At 42.1% G+C, this 17,540-nt stretch overlaps 1 protein-coding gene across 4 annotated transcripts; it reads left to right on the plus strand.

The window, feature by feature from the left end:
* The first annotated feature begins 1,509 nt into the window (after nt 1-1,509).
* Nucleotides 1,510-16,310, plus strand: LOC103759120 (lamin-L(III)). Of its 4 annotated transcripts, XR_003915652.1 has the most exons (13): nt 1,510-1,862; nt 5,955-6,111; nt 7,101-7,226; nt 8,139-8,309; nt 9,222-9,347; nt 9,467-9,687; nt 10,390-10,615; nt 11,432-11,539; nt 12,250-12,366; nt 12,463-12,570; nt 12,704-12,774; nt 14,079-14,110; nt 14,683-16,310. XR_003915652.1 is itself a non-coding variant. In XM_029958824.1 (12 exons), the coding sequence occupies exons 1-11, from the start codon at nt 1,510-1,512 to the stop codon at nt 12,743-12,745; spliced, it is 1,755 nt and encodes a 584-aa protein (XP_029814684.1). In that variant the 3' UTR covers nt 12,746-12,774; nt 14,683-16,310. The 4 variants fall into 4 exon arrangements, 3 of the variants coding, with proteins under 3 accessions (XP_029814684.1, XP_017925366.1, XP_017925367.2); XM_029958824.1 differs by lacking the exon at nt 14,079-14,110; XM_018069877.3 differs by lacking the exons at nt 1,510-1,862; nt 14,079-14,110 and adding an exon at nt 5,615-5,749.
* Nucleotides 16,311-17,540: the final 1,230 nt, after the last annotated feature.

Here is a 17,540-nt window from a genome sequence, read left to right on the forward strand (position 1 = left end):
CAAACGATCACATTCTTTGATGAGGACTGAGGTTTCAAAGCTGAAATAAACCCTCAGATGTACATCCTGGTCTTAGGGCTACATGTTCAGATTTAAATCATAGTTTTTATTTTTCTTGAATTGAGCTTTCTATTGGCAATGAAGGACAAAAAAGTACTCATTACATCAAAATAAAACACTGGAACTACTCTGCAGAAAAGAATTTCCTGGTGGTGTTGCTAGGACGAGAACCAGAGGAGCTCAGTCTGGCCGTGTGTCATTACTGTGCTGCACGTAGCTTTAGAATCTTGAAATTATGTTTTGCTTTCTACACAAATGTGTAAGGATGATCTGAAGAATAATCCCTGATGAGCATTCATACCTCCTTCGTTGTCCTTATGTCCTTTGTAACTTTGTATCCAGGGGAATACATCACCTTATTCTAAAATCCCCAGCTACAGCCTTGGGCCCAGATATGTTGGTCTCCAATATTACCTGCCTGCCCACCTATAAAGTGAAGCTTGATTTTATGCCTACAACCTTCATAAAACCTATCTTTACATTTAAGGAGCTTCAAGAGGATGTCAAGGTCATTTTTACATGTAGGAAATAACATTAACCTAAGCTAAGCTCTCAAGTGATATTTCTTGTAACTGCCACAACAAACATAATAATTAACAGTTAGAGTAATGTTCAGAGATTTTGGTGCTCATACTGAATGAGATCTTTACAGCATCTGCTCTCCAAAACTTAAGTGAACAAGTGTAAATTAATTAGCTACTGGAGGAAACTGACAACTATCACTGTAAATATCACTTACTGAAGAAGTGCTGAAGCAACCTGATTGTTGAAGCAATCAGTACTGAATGCTGATTTTCATAAAATGTAATTAGTGTAAGGCTTTGCAGACTGCTTCACACAGTTGTCTTCACGCAGGTCCTCCTTCCACCTCTGTTCTATCACACTGAGATGGCTGACAGGAAAGCTAAAAATTATCACCAAGAGCAGAACAAAAAGGTTATTTTCATCAGCTGAACAGTTTGAAAAAACAAAACAGATAGAACAGGCAGAGCACTGACGCAGCATCATGCTGGAGTATGAGCATCACTGCAGCTGTCATGCATCTTCCTAAACCTGCGATTTTGTTTTCACCTCGATCGCTTGCACAGGTCTGTGAGAACGCTGGGCTGCGGTAGGCTTTTCCTTCCTCCGCCCTCTCCGGGCAGCACCATTGGACTGATGAGATGCAGCAAGGCACGTGTGAAAGATAAAGCAGGGAAGAGAAGGAGGAAAAAAAAAAAAAAAAAAAAAAAAAAAAAAAAAGAAAGAAAAAAGTCTGTTTTCTACAGGAGATCCTGATCGCCTGGGCGGCCGCGGGGCACAGCCCGAGCCCTTTAAGCTGCCCACCCTCTCCGCGGGCCGGCGGCAGCTGCCGGCTATTTGGCGGCTATTTATACCGGGGCGGCGGCGGGCGCTGGGTGTCCTGCGCGGGGCGGTCCCGGCGGCGGCGGGGCCCGGGCAGGAGCTGCCATGGCCACGGAGTTCCCCCCACGCCGGCCAGAGGCGCGCCGCGCCGCGGAGACGCCGCTGAGCCCGGCGCGGCTGAGCCGGCTGCAGGAGAAGGAGGAGCTGCAGCAGCTCAATGACCGCCTGGCCGCCTACATCGAGCGGGTGCGGGCGCTGGAGGCCGACAACTCGGCGCTGCAGCTGCGACTGAGCGAGCAGGAGGCGGGCACCGACCGGGAGCTGGACTGCCTGCGGCTGCACTACCAGGCGGAGCTGGCCGACGCCCGCCGGGCGCTGGACGACATCGCCATCGAGCGGGCCACGCTGCAGGTGGAGCTGGGCAAGATCGGCGAGGATCACCGGCAACTTCACGTCCGGTCGGTGCCCCGGCCCCGAGCAGGCCTCCCTGCCTGGGGACACCCCGGGGAGCCGGTCCTTTGGGGCTCCTGCGGGATGAGGGGAGGGGGATGCTGCTGGCAAGAGCTGTGTGCTGTAGGGGGAGTGCACAGGGATGCTGGGTGTATGGGTCGTGCAGGGGTGACACCCCAAAGGCTCTCTGGGGTTGGAGTATCTTGGGTTGGGAGACATCTGGATTCCTGTTCTGAAGGTGAGCTGTAGGGACACTACTGGGAGTGCCTCCTCTGGTGGTGCTATGGGGTGGCATGGCACCTGGGATGGGCATGGGGCTCTGTCAAAATTTGGGGTGCTGAGTGCTCTTATAGGGTATGAATGCAAAGGTGCATGGGTTTGGCACCATACCTGTGTTTACAAATGCTCAAGATGCTGGAAAGTATCTAGAAAGTTATGGAGGCAGTGGAAAGAGTGTTTGTATGGAGGTAGTGCCCATCTCTTTCAGGCTGTTTTGCTCAGGCATTGTCCAGAGAGGGCCGTCCTGGGAGCAGTATAGCTTACCTGGTCCAGGTTGGTACTTCATAGGAGTTTTCCTAGTGGCTTTTGGGTCTGGATTTACAAGCTACTGGGATAAACTGCCTGCTGTTTCAGCTGGACTTTCTTGTAAGATGTGTATCCTGAGCCTGGAATCATCTTGTCTAGTCTTGCCTAGCCTGGAACAAAGGGGTGGCCCAATGTAAGTGCAATCACATCCTCTTGAAGGAGGGAAGAGGAGTGTAGTGAAGGGGGAGGAAACAAGTGTCCAATCCCAGCAAGCTTCCTTTATGGATATATACAGCATACTAACACTGCTAGTTACTTTAATGACCCATTGTACCCCTAAATCACCTACAGACTTGTAATAATTTGGGTGTCCACAAGCCTCCAATATCTTGTTATAAACGTGTAATCAAACTTAGGCACTAGCTTCTTCTTTTAATGCCTATATGGAGCAAGTACTGCCCCCTCATAGGCTCAGTAGCTGTTCTGCTTGGGAATAAAATGTGTTTTTACTCTAAGCTTCTGTTTTCGTCTGCATAGTTGTTGTTGGGCTTGTCTCAGTCATGCTGGGTTTTGGCTCACAGATCTGTTTCATAAATCTAACCAGCCACTTGACTGGACAGTGAGGAGAGGGGTAATGCCTGTTCTAAAACTTTGCTGCTCTTTGTGTTTGTATAACTTTGGCTTTGTTTATAAAGCTTTAGACTTGGCAGGTATGCAGTCCTCTAGACTGTTGTTTTTTCTTTACTTTAACTAGGTCTTAGAAGTGGTTAAATTTACATCCCATGGGAAGTGATATCCAGTACATACTGGTTTCTGAAAGGACTAGACTGAAGTCCTAATATTAATGTGTGTTGTATCTGGGCTGCCTAACTGCAAATGTCTCAGATGACTTGGAACAAACTTTGAGGGTATCGTGCCCTTAATATATACACCCTTTAAATAACCTGGTGGCTATTTAACTCTTATGGTATGGAATGTCACCAGATAATTTCCCAACAGCATTAACTATTGGCTCTGACTAATCACAAGTTGAGAGACTCAAAGTTTATGATGACTTACTGCATTTCAGTTTTTTTCTTACTACTTACAGTGGTGACTGGAAGTAGGCCAAGGATGTTTGGGGAGGAGGAGTTGTAGATAAGCATATCAGTTGGTTGAATTCAGAGCCTGAGGAAGGTCAAAGCAACTACAGTAACACAGCAGAGAGAGACAAGACCAGTTCCTTTCTGCATCAGGGAGTATAGATGTGCATTTTACTGCTGAACTGACACACATGGAGTAGCAGCTGAGGCCATAAGAATGAATTCTGTACATGCTGTTGATGTCCTCTGGTCTTGACAAACTGGAGTCTGAACACATACCTGAAATATTCTGGTAAAATTATTTAAATTCTTCAGATCAAGCATATGTGACATCCTGACTTACAGAGAATGTGATTGGCAGTGCCTCAAAGTTTTTGCTTGTAATTGATAGTCAGTAACTCACACTTAGTTCTAGAATGGTTGGTATATGGAATGGTGCAGAGTACTGTAACTGTCCCTGCTTTCTGCTTGATGGTATAAAGTGGTGTTCAGAACCCTAAACTTGGTTTAAAAGGGTAATAAAAGCTCTTGTCAAAGTCAGACTCTTTAAATTATTGTTCTTAAAGATGAAATTACTCATTCCAAGTTTCTTTGAAAGTATTTGTCAGGAAAGAATCTAGGAAACCTCAGCCTGGCTGTCAGAGGCTTACTCTGGGAAAGTGGACTGCTAAAACACAGATAGTAATGGAATTTCAGTTTTGCAAACACTTTGATTGCAGAATGAAATTTATATTATTGTAAGATGAAACAGTCAATATTATTGCTATGTAGTGTTACTGATATACTTATCAGTATATAATACAATAAGTATGATATGTGTATCATATATAATACAGTAAGTGGTAGGAGAGACCCAAAAGGAAGGTGAATACCTAGAAAAGAAAGAAACCTGTAAATACTAAAACTATAACACATTATCTGTTTTTCATAGTTAGTAGAGCTACTTTCCTCCTAGAGTCTGAGTAAAGACTAAATAATCTCTGCTAGCAAAGCACAGTCAACAAAGGTCTCTGTAGAGCAGGGCTAAAAAAGGCCTTGAACAAGAACCTGATGTAACCAGATGCCCCAGGCCTGTGTTGGAAGCAGCCATACCTGCATCCCTTCTAGCAGATTTTGTAACTCTTATTTTAAATTCCAGATGATGGAGATTCTAGAATATCCCCCCCAAGCAATGTGCTTCCATGTTGAACTACTGTTAGTTTCCTCCCCCTAACATCTAACCTGAGTATTCCTTCCTGCAATTTAAGCCTGCAGCTTCCCATCTGTTCTACAACAGACATGGAAAATAGATTCCCTTCACGTATGTAAAGGCTGTTCTGTCTCCTGTCACTTTTCTGTTCTCTAGACTAAACAACCCCAAGTTTTTTCCAATCTTTCCTTGCAATCCAGGCTTTCTAGAGCTGATCAATCCTGCAGAATTGCTTTGGACTCTCTCCAACTCTGCTCTGTTATCCACTGGAAAACTCATTGTATGAACTAACGCAACTTTGCCACTTGGCAGAAGAGATTTTACCAAAACAGATTGAGACCTTTACTCTTTGCAAGCTCAAGTCTGAGTTTTGAGCAGGAACTCAAGACTCTGGATAGTGGGCAGGGCAACTGCAAAGGATTTTAAAAGTTGGAGTAGTGTGGGGAGTTATCACTATGTTCTTTGACAGTGGGCCCAGCACTTTGCTGCCGTGGTGCCAAGTAAAACTGGCACCATAACCGTGTTGGCCGTGCAGGCGGTACCCGAGGTGCAGTGCCTGGGCGTTGGTCTGGAGATGCCTCTTCCCAAGGCAAAGTTGCTCTTCCCCTGCATCTCCACGGTGGAGGGAGGAGTGCGTGTCCCTTCCCGAGGGAGGGCAGTCCCTTGCAGGGGTGCTGTGAGGGAGGGCGGCTGCCGGGCCTCGCTGAGGGGCTGCGGGAAGCAAAGATCCAGCGGGACGCGGGGCAGCTCCCAGGGCTGGCCGGTGGCCTCCGGGGGACAAAGCTCCCTCTGTGCTGCGGGGCGGAGGAGCGGCACCCCCGGCAGCCACAGCCCGCGGACGAGGGGGCGCTTTGCCCCGTGTGTGACCGGCCCGGCCGCCTCAGCCCCTGCGGAGCCGCCGGTGCCGTGAGGCGCCTTCCCGGCGGGCTGGTGGCGGCCCTTGCTGCGGGGGGGTGTCCGTGAAGGCTCGGTCACGGAGTGTGACCGTCCCTCCCTGTGCAGCTGGAGGCCTGTGCTGTCCCTTCCCTTTCCCGTTGGGAATGCCGTGGAAAATAGCTGGCTTCCGCATAGGATTCGCACAGAACGAGCTGGAAAATGGGTCAGGAATCTTGCCGGTTAAACAAATGATGCTTGTCCGAGGGGCCTGTCCGGTTTGTTTTACAGCTCACCCTGTGCTCTCACCGCGAGCACGATTAACCTCTGTTTCACCGCAGACCCCTCTGAAGGCAAACACGCTGAAACACATTGAAAACAAACCCTTCCTCGCCAGCTGCAACTTACCAGTATAAAACTTTCACTTGCAGGAATTCCAAAAAAGAAAGTGATTTGAACCTGGCCCAGGCTCGTCTGAGAGACCTCGATGCCCAGCTGATCGCGAAGGAAGCCGACTTAGCCACAGCCCTGAGCGAGAACCGCACTTTGGAGAGTGAGCTCCGTGAATTAAAGGAGGAAGTACTCACGGTAAGACTTGCTCTTGGAATTTAAACTTTGCTGCTATTCCTGCAGTTTTTGCTTGGTTTTCCCCAATTACTTTTTGATATCTAAAAGCAGGGAAAGCCCATTAACTATGGCAGTGAAGAGCAGGCAAAAAGATTTCCACAGTCTTGCTGAAAGCAATTGCTACTGATAGTTCCTTAAAACTTCCACCTGTTGCATGCACCTTAAATTCTATGTATGTAATGTTTCTTGTTCTAAGGTCAAAACAAGTTGAAATTTGTAATACTGCTATAATCCCTGCAGAATTCTGTAATGTGTCAAGGAAGGGAGCCCTTGAGGAACTCTGCTTCCCTATGCTTAAAATCTAGGTAGAATAAGTTCTGACTACTCTTTTTTTGTAGGCTTTTGTGCAACTAAAATGAACTCTGCTCGAGTTGCTACTCTACCAATGCACTTATAAGAGCATAGCTTTAGTATCTTCATGCTTTAATGTGTTCATTGAATAAGCTAACTCCAAATTTGTAAGGATGAAAACTTTAAAAAACCCAACAAAACAAACAGCATTGTATCATTAAAGCAACATACTCCAACACTTGAAGTGTATAATAGCATGTCAATGTAGGTAGGCTATATCTGGAGGATTTTACTCCATTAGGTGTCAAAGAAATTATATCACGAGTTAGGAAAAAGTTCTAAATATCTGCTGTTGTAAAAGGGGAGGAATGTATATGGATGGTACAATTGATTAGAAGTCTACTTTGAGGAGTCAAACTTAGCTGGTGGCATTAAGGGCTGCTCTACATTTGCCTTGTGGGAAATCTGGTCTACATAAAAATTAAATAGGATTCTAACTGTTGGTAATATTCTGGATCCTACTGAAATAAGAACTTAAACAGAATAACCCACTTCACTCAAGCAGCGTGTTTTGGTTGCTGTGGGAGTGAAGTTGAATGATCTGTAACAAATTGGCTGCCTTAATTTGAAAACATGACCCTGTTGTCTGTCCTTTCTAGCTGAATCTGTCACTGGAAGATACTACAAAGCATCTCCACAGTGAAATGTTGAGGAGGGTGGACCTAGAAAATCATATGAAAACTTTGCAGGAAGAAATGACGTTCCAGAAGCGCCTTCATGAAGATGTATGTTTTAGCTTATAAACCAGCAATTTTTTTTTAGGTATACATAGATGCACTTAAAAGTAAGGTTAAGATGGGCTTAATGCTTAAAAAGGTAACTAGCTGAGCCAACCTATGGCAGCCCATCACCTAATTGAATCCACCTAACTAGGAAGACTTCAAGGAAGTACACAACCTCATGTTAACTGGGATAGTACCAATAGATATTTGAAATATGAGAGAATTTTCTCAGGCTGCTCTTCTGAACTACAATCCCAGTATACTATTTTGTGTAAGTGAAAGTGCATATATTACAGTTACTGTTAAATTATTCCAGATGTTTGCTTGAAGCCTGAAATAAGCGAAGAAATTAAATCTGCTTTAATAAGCAACTTGTGTTCCCAACTTCCTTAACACTTCTTAAAGGTGTCTGGTAACCTTTGTGAGAGAAGTCAGTACACAGAACTAAGAAACATGTGAATGTAAAAGAGCTTCCTTCTTGCTGGTAGGAATCTTGAAGTGTGTGGTTTAAGTGATGGAATTCTAATTTCTCTAACCAACTGCTATGACTTTTTGAATAAAACAAGAATAGGTGAAGTAAAAGTGCTTGAAGAAATTGAAGTGTATCTGCATGTGTTCAAAGTAAAATACACAATCTATCTAGTGTAAAGAATTAAGTCTTACAATTAAATATGAATTATTACTTTTATTAGTTTGAGCAATGTTGGCAGTGAGATGGCAAAACAATAGTAAGGCAGCTAGCAAGGTGGGCATGCCAGACCTAATGGATGAACATCTAAGATATGAATCAAGATGAATTACTGTGTACTCAATGAGAAATGTGCTTCAGGAGTGAAGGACTCATGAAGCTGGTACACTTCGAGTCTCAAACTGTATTGGCTTGTTTATTCTCTGTAAAATTTCTTCTCCTTCTAGAAGCTCAAGGAGACAAAAAGAGTCCATGAGAGCAGGGTAGCAGAAGTAGAATCTGGCCGCCAGAGAGAATTTGAGAGTAAGCTCTCAGAAGCTCTGCAGGAGATCAGAAGACAGCATGAAGAACAAATTCAAGGATACAAAGAGGAGCTGGAGCGAACATTCGGTGCAAAGGTGAGTTTGTAAAGATGACAGTAAAACAAAGCTGAAGTTCTCTGCACCTTGACACAATTAAAGTCACGCTAGCATAAACAGCTTATCTGATGGCTCCCTTGCATTCAGTGTGGAGCTTCTTGGCATAAGTTATGGAATTTCAAAGCAGTGTCAAATTTAGGATTTGTGCAAACTTTTGGTCCCAAACCAAACTGATTCAAGCATAAATACTGTCCCTTTGGGAAGTGACTAGGAATAGCTGATTATATTTGAGACTTCTGACAAATTTGGGACCAAGGTGTGTCATGTTTGTATTAAGCGATTTCAGTCCTGAATAAAGCCTAACTTTTTCTACACTCTAACTTATGTGCCAATTCAGTGAATTCCTTTGGATGCTTCTGTTTCTGTTTTGACTGGAAATTCTGAGTGCCTCTTGTCGGAGCACTTTATCCTTTCTTAGAAAATCTCAAGACTGAGCTATTTGTAGAGCAATTCAATGCTGCTTATAATGATGCAGGAACTCTTTAGTAACAAACCTTTTGGGGAAGAGCAATAATAGTTTGATATGCACACCCAATGCCCTGCAGCCCTATGCTCTGACAAGCAGCTTCTAAATATATTCTCCATTGTTCTTCTGGAGAATTAATTTACTTAATGTCTATACAAAGACTTCATGCATCTCTAACTGAAATATCCTAATCCAGCCATTTTCACTACCTGATTATTGCTGACTTTTTCTGACATAAATGTCAAACTTGTGTAAACCTCCTTGGAAAGCAGTGAAAACCTTTGAGCTGGACTTCATTCATATCTGCACATTTAAGTAAAACAAAACTATTTCCAGATGTAACAGGTGAAAATGACTTGGGTTTCCTTCTGTATTTAAAATATATGGTAATATGCAACTGATAACTAACAGTGACTTATCTGCAGATGGAGAATGCCCAGCTAACTGCAAGAAGAAATAGTGAGTCTGCCAGTGCTGCTCGGGAGGAGCTGCTGGAAACAAAGAAGAGAATTGATACTCTGGTATCTCAAGTTAATCAGTATCAAAGCCAGGTGCTGTCTTTATTTGTATAACCTTAGAATTATTTTAATTTAGATATTCAATCGAAAATATTGGCCTCTTCTCTCTAATCCTTAGTTGTGGGGTTTTTTTTCCATTCTGTTTATTTTAGAATGTTGCTCTGGAGAGCAGAATAAAGGAGCTACAGGACTTGCTGGATTATGATCGTGATCTCCATCGAAGGCATATGGCTGAAAAGGAGGAAGAAATGGCACAAGCTCAGAGGCAGGCACAAGAACAGCTGGAAGAATATGAGCATCTCTTAGATGTGAAACTGGCTCTGGATTTGGAAATAAATGCCTACAGAAAGATGCTGGAAGGAGAGGAACAGAGGTAGGCTATAACAAGATCTTCATATGAGGACTTGCTTCATTCAGGACATCTATACTAACTGTATACCTTCAGAACGTGGAGGAGATAAGACACAAACATTAAGTATGTCATTAGTGCAGTAACTTAGTTAATGAAGCATAATCTTCTGTAGATGGTATTTATATCCCACATCTAAACACATGGTGTAGTAAGATGAAGTAGCTTGATAAACCCAACTGATAAAATTCAAAGGTCCATTAGACATTCCTCCACTTCCTCAAAGTTTGGTGCTACATCTTAAAGATATATCAAAGACAGTGCTCAGGTTCCATGAATGAAACTGAGAAACTGTATCAACTCCCATCTATCCAGACATGATATCTCACTTGCCTATTGAGACATGAACTCTCAATAAGAAGGGTCAAAAACTTAAAATTACTTTTCCTGAAGACTGTGTCTGTAGAGACTTTAAAGGAATACTTACTGCAGTTGGGAATCTTTTCTTATCAATATAAGCTTGCTTTGGACTTCAGGGCTGGAGCTGTCTTCCAGACTTAACAAGCCTTAGCTACTCTCGCCAATAAAAATAAAATCTTATATTCAAGAGCTCATGGAAAGCTTGGATAGAGGAAGCTGTTAGGCTTGGTTATAGTAGGAGGATAGGATTGAGAAGAAATCAAGCATGTCAGACAGTCAAGTGAATGTTATCTGACTCTCCTCTAGGCTAAGGCTGTCACCCACTCCATCTTCACGCAGCACGGCAACTCCAACAACAAGTAAAGGACGGAGGTTTCTGCATGGGAAGAAAAGGAAAGTGAAAGAATCCAAAAAGAGAGAGTGTGCTGCTGCATTTAAGACTGTTCAGCATGCCTCAGCTTCTGGAAACGTATCCATTGAAGAGATCGATGCAGATGGGAAATTTGTCAGGGTTAAAAACAACTCTGACGAGGTACTTTTGCTTTCATGGCCTGCATTGCCAAGTGTGACTGTGAATGACTTGTAGCTTAGTGACAGACTGACTTCTTTGGTACTGCAGGTGTTCTGTTCACAGGGCTGTCTGGGAGGTGCTTTTGGGTGGAGGTGCAATGAGTTCTATTATGCAGAAATCTAACACCTTCAGCTGTTTGTCATCAGATTCAGGCTAGCACTATCAGAAGTACTACTTATCCTTGATGAACTAAATAGGGTACCTAGTAAATTGGATCATGACAGTCTCTTATTGCTTAAAAATACTTAAACCAGCTAAAAGATTGAATAGAGATGATGATATCTAATCCATGTGGAGGGTTTATCTGACCAATTAGGTAGTTCTTTGACTAGTTTAGTTTGGAAAGCCAGAACTATTAGAATTAATCATCAGAGCTTCAAAACATGTGGCTTGTAGTCTAGCCTCTTCAGCTTGAGATGCCTTAAAACTTCACAGGCTACTAAGTATTTTATATATATATGGCTCAAGTTGGGTAGGTGGGCACAGTTCTGATAAATTTCCTTATCAGAATCTCCCTGGTAAAGAGCATCATAACCCCCCCTTCAATGGAAGGCAAGAATAGGTGTGGCCTAACTTATGGGACTAAGGAGAATCCTAAAATACAAGGAGAAGACATAGGGAGGCTGTAATGGAAACTTGCCTGCTTCCTCAAAATTGTTCACGTTCTTGTATGCTGCAGGAGTGGGATTAAAACTGACCCATGAGTCTGGAAAGAACCTTGCATTTGTATCACATGGTGTTGGTCTGCAGTGCTGAGTGAAATTTCTTGTCCCACAGGATCAACCACTTCATGGATGGGTGCTGAGACGACATATTGGAAGTGTGTCAGATGTTACTTACAAGTTTCCTCCACAGTTCACTCTTCAGGCAGGCCAAGTAGTTACAGTAGGTAGTGGTTTTGTCAAACTTTCTCAGAGCTCTGTTCCTGTGTTAGATGCCAATAGAGATTCCTGTAATATGGAAAACTAAACTGATACTTTAAGTGCCTGAAGGACTAAAGCTCTTATGTAGTGAGGGAGATGGGGGAAAATCCTTGATTTTGATCTGAAATGCCAATTAAATTTTCTTTAAAGCTTGCATGAAACTGTAGTATATTCTTAGGGTTCCCTAAGTATAGTATTGTACTAAGCTAAACATTAGCACTAAAATCATAATCTTAAGTACATTTAGATAGTGATAAAGAGCTAAACTCTACACTTGCTACTCCAAACTGTGTAGGAGCTTGCTCAAGAGATCTATGAGTGACCAGGAGAGAGGCTCTTGTACACACAGGTTGCTGCCCCAAGCATGTCTGTGACTATGGCTTGGCTCTGTGACTTGGCTCAAATGTTATGCATGCCAAGCAGGCCTACCTCTGCAGCAGGTAGAAGCTGTTAACAGCCTTTTCTGCACTAAGTGTCTTACAGTTTTCAGTTAAAAAAAACTTTACCATCATTCTTGGTATTCCTGGAAAGAACTAACTTACCAGGGATCACAGTGATTCAGTTTGTTACTGGAGATCTTTGGTATTGCAGTACTTGATAGTTATGTGTATTACACTGAATCCTACTCTAACTACAAAGATTCTTCAGAAGCTCACTCTAAATCTATTGCAGATCTGGGGTGCAGCTGCTGGTGTAAGCCCAGGTCCAAGTGATCTGGTCTGGAAGTCTCAGAGGTCTTGGGGAACTGGGGATAGTATTGATGTTACACTTATCACAGATGATGGTGAGGTAAGTGAAATAGTAAATAGCTTCTACTGTCCTAATACTAAATTTGTTTGTGCTTAATCCGTGAGGATCCTTGGTGGCAATTCAATTGTATTCTAGGAACTCGCAGAGAGGAAGATAATGTTTGTACCCAGAGGAGAAGAAAGCAGTGAGCAAGATGATGATTATGAAGAAATAACTGGAAGTGAAATGGAGTTTGCATCTCAGGTAAGCTGCCTGAAGTTCAAATGCATGCCACCAGCAGAGTCACTCAATGGCCACTTCTTTTCCATGCTAAACCAAAATACTTCTTCAAGTACTATTCATATCCTTCAACTATTACTGTTTTTCTTGATGTCAGACCAAAAGAAGAAGAAAAAAGAAATGTTGTTTGGTTTCATGATAGTGGTTCCTGTGAGCATCCTTAAGCAGGTGAGATGGTGAGAATCATGCTTGTCATCTCATGGAAAACTTGCTTCATTAGTGGTGCTGCAGTCTCTTGTCTCACATAGGATGTAGCTTGCATGGCTTTGCATCAGAAATGCAAATGTTTTGCTTATTCTCTGGCTGAATATGCATTAAGATATTTAATATCTTATTACTGACACACTGAAAGGTACAACCTTTAATGTCTCTTTCATCTGAATATCTGACTATGTATGAACTTTGAAGCTGTTATCCCCCAAACAGAATGCAAACACTATTTTTGTGGGATGAAGTAACTTATCTGACACTCCAGTGTCCCTGACTTGCTCTTAAGATAACTTCAGTGTGAATTTAAGTTGAATATACTTACAAACCCTGGCTACAAACTTACATGTTGTAATGCCCTGTGCAAGACTTCACAGCCCCTTCAAATGGCTCTTGACTAACCATATTACAAGTCTGCACTAACAGTAGTGAGCTATCTTTAATTGCTGAAGTTGTCTAAAACAATTAATATGAGGGCTTTAAATTGGTTATAACTGAACAATTATAACTGTTCTTGACCCAAATTAGTTTGTGTCTTGACCTGAAATAGCACCATGTCCCCTTTGCTAGTACAGACTTCAAGGCCTGAAGTGCAAGGTTGTGCCCAGCTAAAACCTCCCTCCTGCTGACACATGTTAAGCTACCACAGCTCTTCCTAAAACTGATCCTACACAGTTAAAAGGAGGATTTGCATCTTAGTGCAATAAGTCTTAAAGCTCCCACCACCATTTCCTAAATATTTTTGTAATGTATCTGTCTGAAAACTAACTCAAAAACACCTTCATGCTGTCTTTCTGAAGAAAATGTTCCCAAGAACAAGCAGTTACTGCCTGCTGCTTGTTTCTTCTTCTTATGTTTTCAAACAGAAAATTTGGTTAAATATGTTACTGCAATATCATGTGGCTTAAAGGACATTTATCAGTCTCCTGACTTGCATGCACATTCTTGTAATATTTTCAGTCTCTCACTGAAGATGATGATACCCTGTTAATGAGGCTACTGAGAGAGGTTCCATAATGCTGTTCTGCCCTTTAGGCTCTTAATGCACAGCACACACCAAAATGGTTGAAGGAAGCTTTAGGGTCATAAAGAGACTTACCAAAACAAGCTTCTTTTCATATTCAGAGTAGTGCCTTTCCTCCACGGTGGCTGCTTTTTATTTTAAAAGGTGGGGGTTTTTGAGTTCACTGATATGGCTTGTTTGGTATTCAATGATGGAAAGCAAAAGTAACTTTTTTCCTTACACCTCTAATCTGTTTTATCAGCAACTTTACAATACAGTTGTGTGACATTTATGGTAAGAATCAATTCTAATACTTCCAATCAAATGTTAATATCTTTCCTGTCTGCTGAATTCCTGTTAAACTTTTGACATTAGTACCTATGTGCTTCTGCTGCATTGGTGGTAATGAAGTGGCAGCTTAGTAAACAACAGTTAACTTCTTGCATGCAGTACAATGACGAGAAGAATGCATGCTGTGCTTTAAAGGAAGGCAGGGTTTCCATACCTTTTGCTTCTGCTTTTGCCATCCTAACTAGGGCAGCATGAATCTGCATGCCAGTGAAGTTCTGATGCTTGAGAACTGAGGTAGTGAGCTTGACAGCCTTTCATGAAGGAAGGCACAGGCTCATGTATTGCATGGCCTCAAATTCTTACAAGTTTGTAGTCTTTCTCCCCACCCACAAACCATCTAGTACAGTTCATGTACTGCCTCTCTTGAAAATCTGCTTTGCTTTATTAAGTAACTAAATCTACAGAACACTAAAACCCCTACATGGCTATATGAGGATCAAGTAGGTAACCAGCAAGAAATAAGAAGTTTGTACACATGCTAATTAGGCTAATGTCTTCATGTTTTCTTGCTGCAGCAAAATGAGGATCCTAGCTGTTCTGTCATGTAATGTGGACAAAGAGACAATCATCTGAAAGCATCTCTGAGTCCCAAGTGACATAGACTGTATGTGTTTTGGTATCTTCTGCAATATCTGAAACTTGGAATTCACATCACACCTGATGTCTTTGAAAGAACATTGTCTATAACATGATGGAATTTCCTACCTTCTGGTACTGGACCCTGTCCTCGGATTCACTGTTACAAAGAGCAGCAGAATGCAAGCTCCATGTGAACTTATTTTTACTTTTATACAGGGATCTGGTTTCCATGACCTGCTGAAAGAGAGGAGGGTACACAGTTTACAAAGTTTCTAAATGTGCTCTAGAAGGATGTTAAATACTTGACAATGAACATGAGGCTGCCTCAATATTCTCATATGGTGTTTCTCCAAAGGTAATTTCTCTTTTAAGCCTGAGTGGGAAATGGGACAGATCACACCCTGGCTTGCCCCTTGAGCAAGTCAAAACATTGTCCTGAAGAGTTATGAGTGTCTGAAATGTTTCCTGCTCAGGAAACATGCAGAAATATATGAAAACTGCTCTACAGCACTTGCTGGAGTGAAACACTTTAAAATTAAAAGCAAGTTGTAAAAAATATTTGTGCCTGGTAATACATGTACTGTTTCTATATTCTAGCACCTGGAAATCCCCCAGTTTCAGTATTGTATATTCCTAGACACAGAATATCACAGCATAGCTGTGCCAACCTTAACTTGGACAAATGTATCCTGTAAATGTGAAAAAGCATCTCATTCCAACAGGGCAGGTACTGTGACTAGTGTTGTTGGCACTGTTTGAATAGTCCCAACAACAGCTTTCTAAGGGGCTAGAAAGAAAAACATGCTAAAACAAACAGGAAAGCCAGCAAGCACCAACTGTAGTGAAAGTTGCATTGAAACAGCTGCTCTTAGAGTGCTTATGTACTGACTCCCTGCAGTCTGCAGCACTGGGGGTATGTCCAATGGGCCAGTTGGGGGAATACTTGACTACTGGTCAGTGTGCTATCATTGATAGCTCTGGGTCCATGAAAAGCCTGTCCTGTAACCCTCCGAACCAGGCACTCAGCCTCTGGGGGCACTGCAGTCAGCCACTCCTTGCCTCTCTTCACTGAACTGACCTGCTGGCCCTGAGGGGGAAAGGAAGGACCTGGATGAGCCACTGGAAGTACACTTCTACTTTAGAGCAGGAGAGGAGGAGCTGAGCCTGCAGATTTATCTAGATGCTGGAATAGTGTTTTGACTGTCTTTTATCTTGCCAAAGGACTCTGTTCCAAACTCAAGACCTTGGTGTTTTAGGATGTAGGTGTTAAGGTGCTTATGCTAACTTAAGCTTTTACATTATTTGACAGTTCTAGTTTTGAGACATCAAGAGCAGATGTTGGTTTAATACTTGCATTGTAGCAGATCCAAATTCTTGTTCCACCTGAAACCATAGAAATAGCTGCTGCTATAACATTGCTGTATTTGTCTTGATTTCTTAAAACTTTTTTAACTATTAAAGATATTTTTCATGTATATAAAAGTCTTGGATATAAAAGTCATGTATATAAGTCTTGGATTTGAATATTTGCAAATTAAATAATAAAGGTCTGTTTATTCATTGATTTCAGTTGAGTGGTTCAAAAGACTTCAAAGTAATAAACTGGTAAGTTTAAGGATTGCAGAGTGAAGAAACCTTCAGAACTGTACTCTGCTCTCCTGTTTATATTAATCACTCATTTCAAATAAAGCTTGACTTAAGAGGAATCTTCAGCATTTCAAATAAAACCTTTTTACTGCACAAGGGAGGGATGGTGTTTAGCAACTGCCATGGAAGAGCTAAAGTACTATACAAGTGTTGATAGGGAAGAGCAACAGTCCAGGAAACAAGTTCTACTTCTTCTTACTCAATTCACAGTCTACAGGGTAGTTTATGTTGCTTTTCCTTAGCATGCAACTTTTTATAAAGGCACAAATAGAAGAATCAATTCTCTGCTGTGCAAGGGATCCTACTGTGCAAATTGTCTTCCTGACAGCAAACCTTAATGATAGTAGGTAAAGTACATAGACCATAGGAAACCCTAATTGCTAACAGTGTAGAGTTTTTGATTTGCTTCCAGGTTACTAATTTTGCACTTCCTACTTCTAATGAGGCATCTATTGCAGCTCTATACTAAATGGCAAGCTGTCTATTGAAAAGTGTATTGAGAATTCAAATATATACATATATCTGTGCACGTACATTTGTGCATATATAATTCTTTCCTTTAGGGAATTCTGTTGAGGTAAAAGGGAGATTTTGATTCCTCATTTCTTGCCTGTACTGGAAAGGTAAGGTAGGTGAGATCTCTCTTATAATGGGGGAAAAGCAAAAGCAGCTGTGAATCCCAAAGAATTGAACCTGTGTAAGTTGTCTCAAGCATTTTATATTCAGAACTTCATAGGTACTTTCATTCAAAAACCAGCCAGGGCAATTTTCTTTCCCTGTTGTTGCTCTAGTAACTAGTAATTCAGAAATGATGTGCCTGAAGGAGCAGGCTCCAGCAGAAGCTGTGAAGGATAACCCTCCTCTTCTTTTGTGACCATTGCACAAGTCCAGACCAGAGGTGAGAGAAACCAGAAAGCCATGGGTTTGAGAGCCACATGGGGGCTATTTATGCTTCTTAAAAGGAAAAGGGACTGCACCTGTTATACACATGAAATTCTTTCCTCTCTAGGGAATGCTGTTTCAACTGGACTACAGAACCAGCTCCAGAGTGAAACTCTGAAGGTCGATTCAAGACAGTTTGCCCATAAAAGAGTTCAGCTCTCTTCTCATCAATTTATCTTGTATGGAGAGCAATTGGCAAAATACC

This window comes from Manacus vitellinus, unplaced genomic scaffold, assembly GCF_001715985.3.
Source record: "Manacus vitellinus isolate BGI_N305 unplaced genomic scaffold, ASM171598v3 scaffold_16_pilon, whole genome shotgun sequence".
NCBI classification, from domain to species: domain Eukaryota; kingdom Metazoa; phylum Chordata; class Aves; order Passeriformes; family Pipridae; genus Manacus; species Manacus vitellinus.

Bases quoted from the DNA above. Each gene is read 5' to 3' on its own strand.
- LOC103759120 (XM_029958824.1), top strand. From the start codon at position 1,510: ATGGCCACGGAGTTCCCCCCACGCCGGCCAGAGGCGCGCCGCGCCGCG. The intron at 1,863-5,954 runs GTCGGTGCCCCG...TTTCACTTGCAG, and splicing joins CACCGGCAACTTCACGTCCG to GAATTCCAAAAAAGAAAGTG. The intron at 6,112-7,100 runs GTAAGACTTGCT...TGTCCTTTCTAG, and splicing joins TAAAGGAGGAAGTACTCACG to CTGAATCTGTCACTGGAAGA.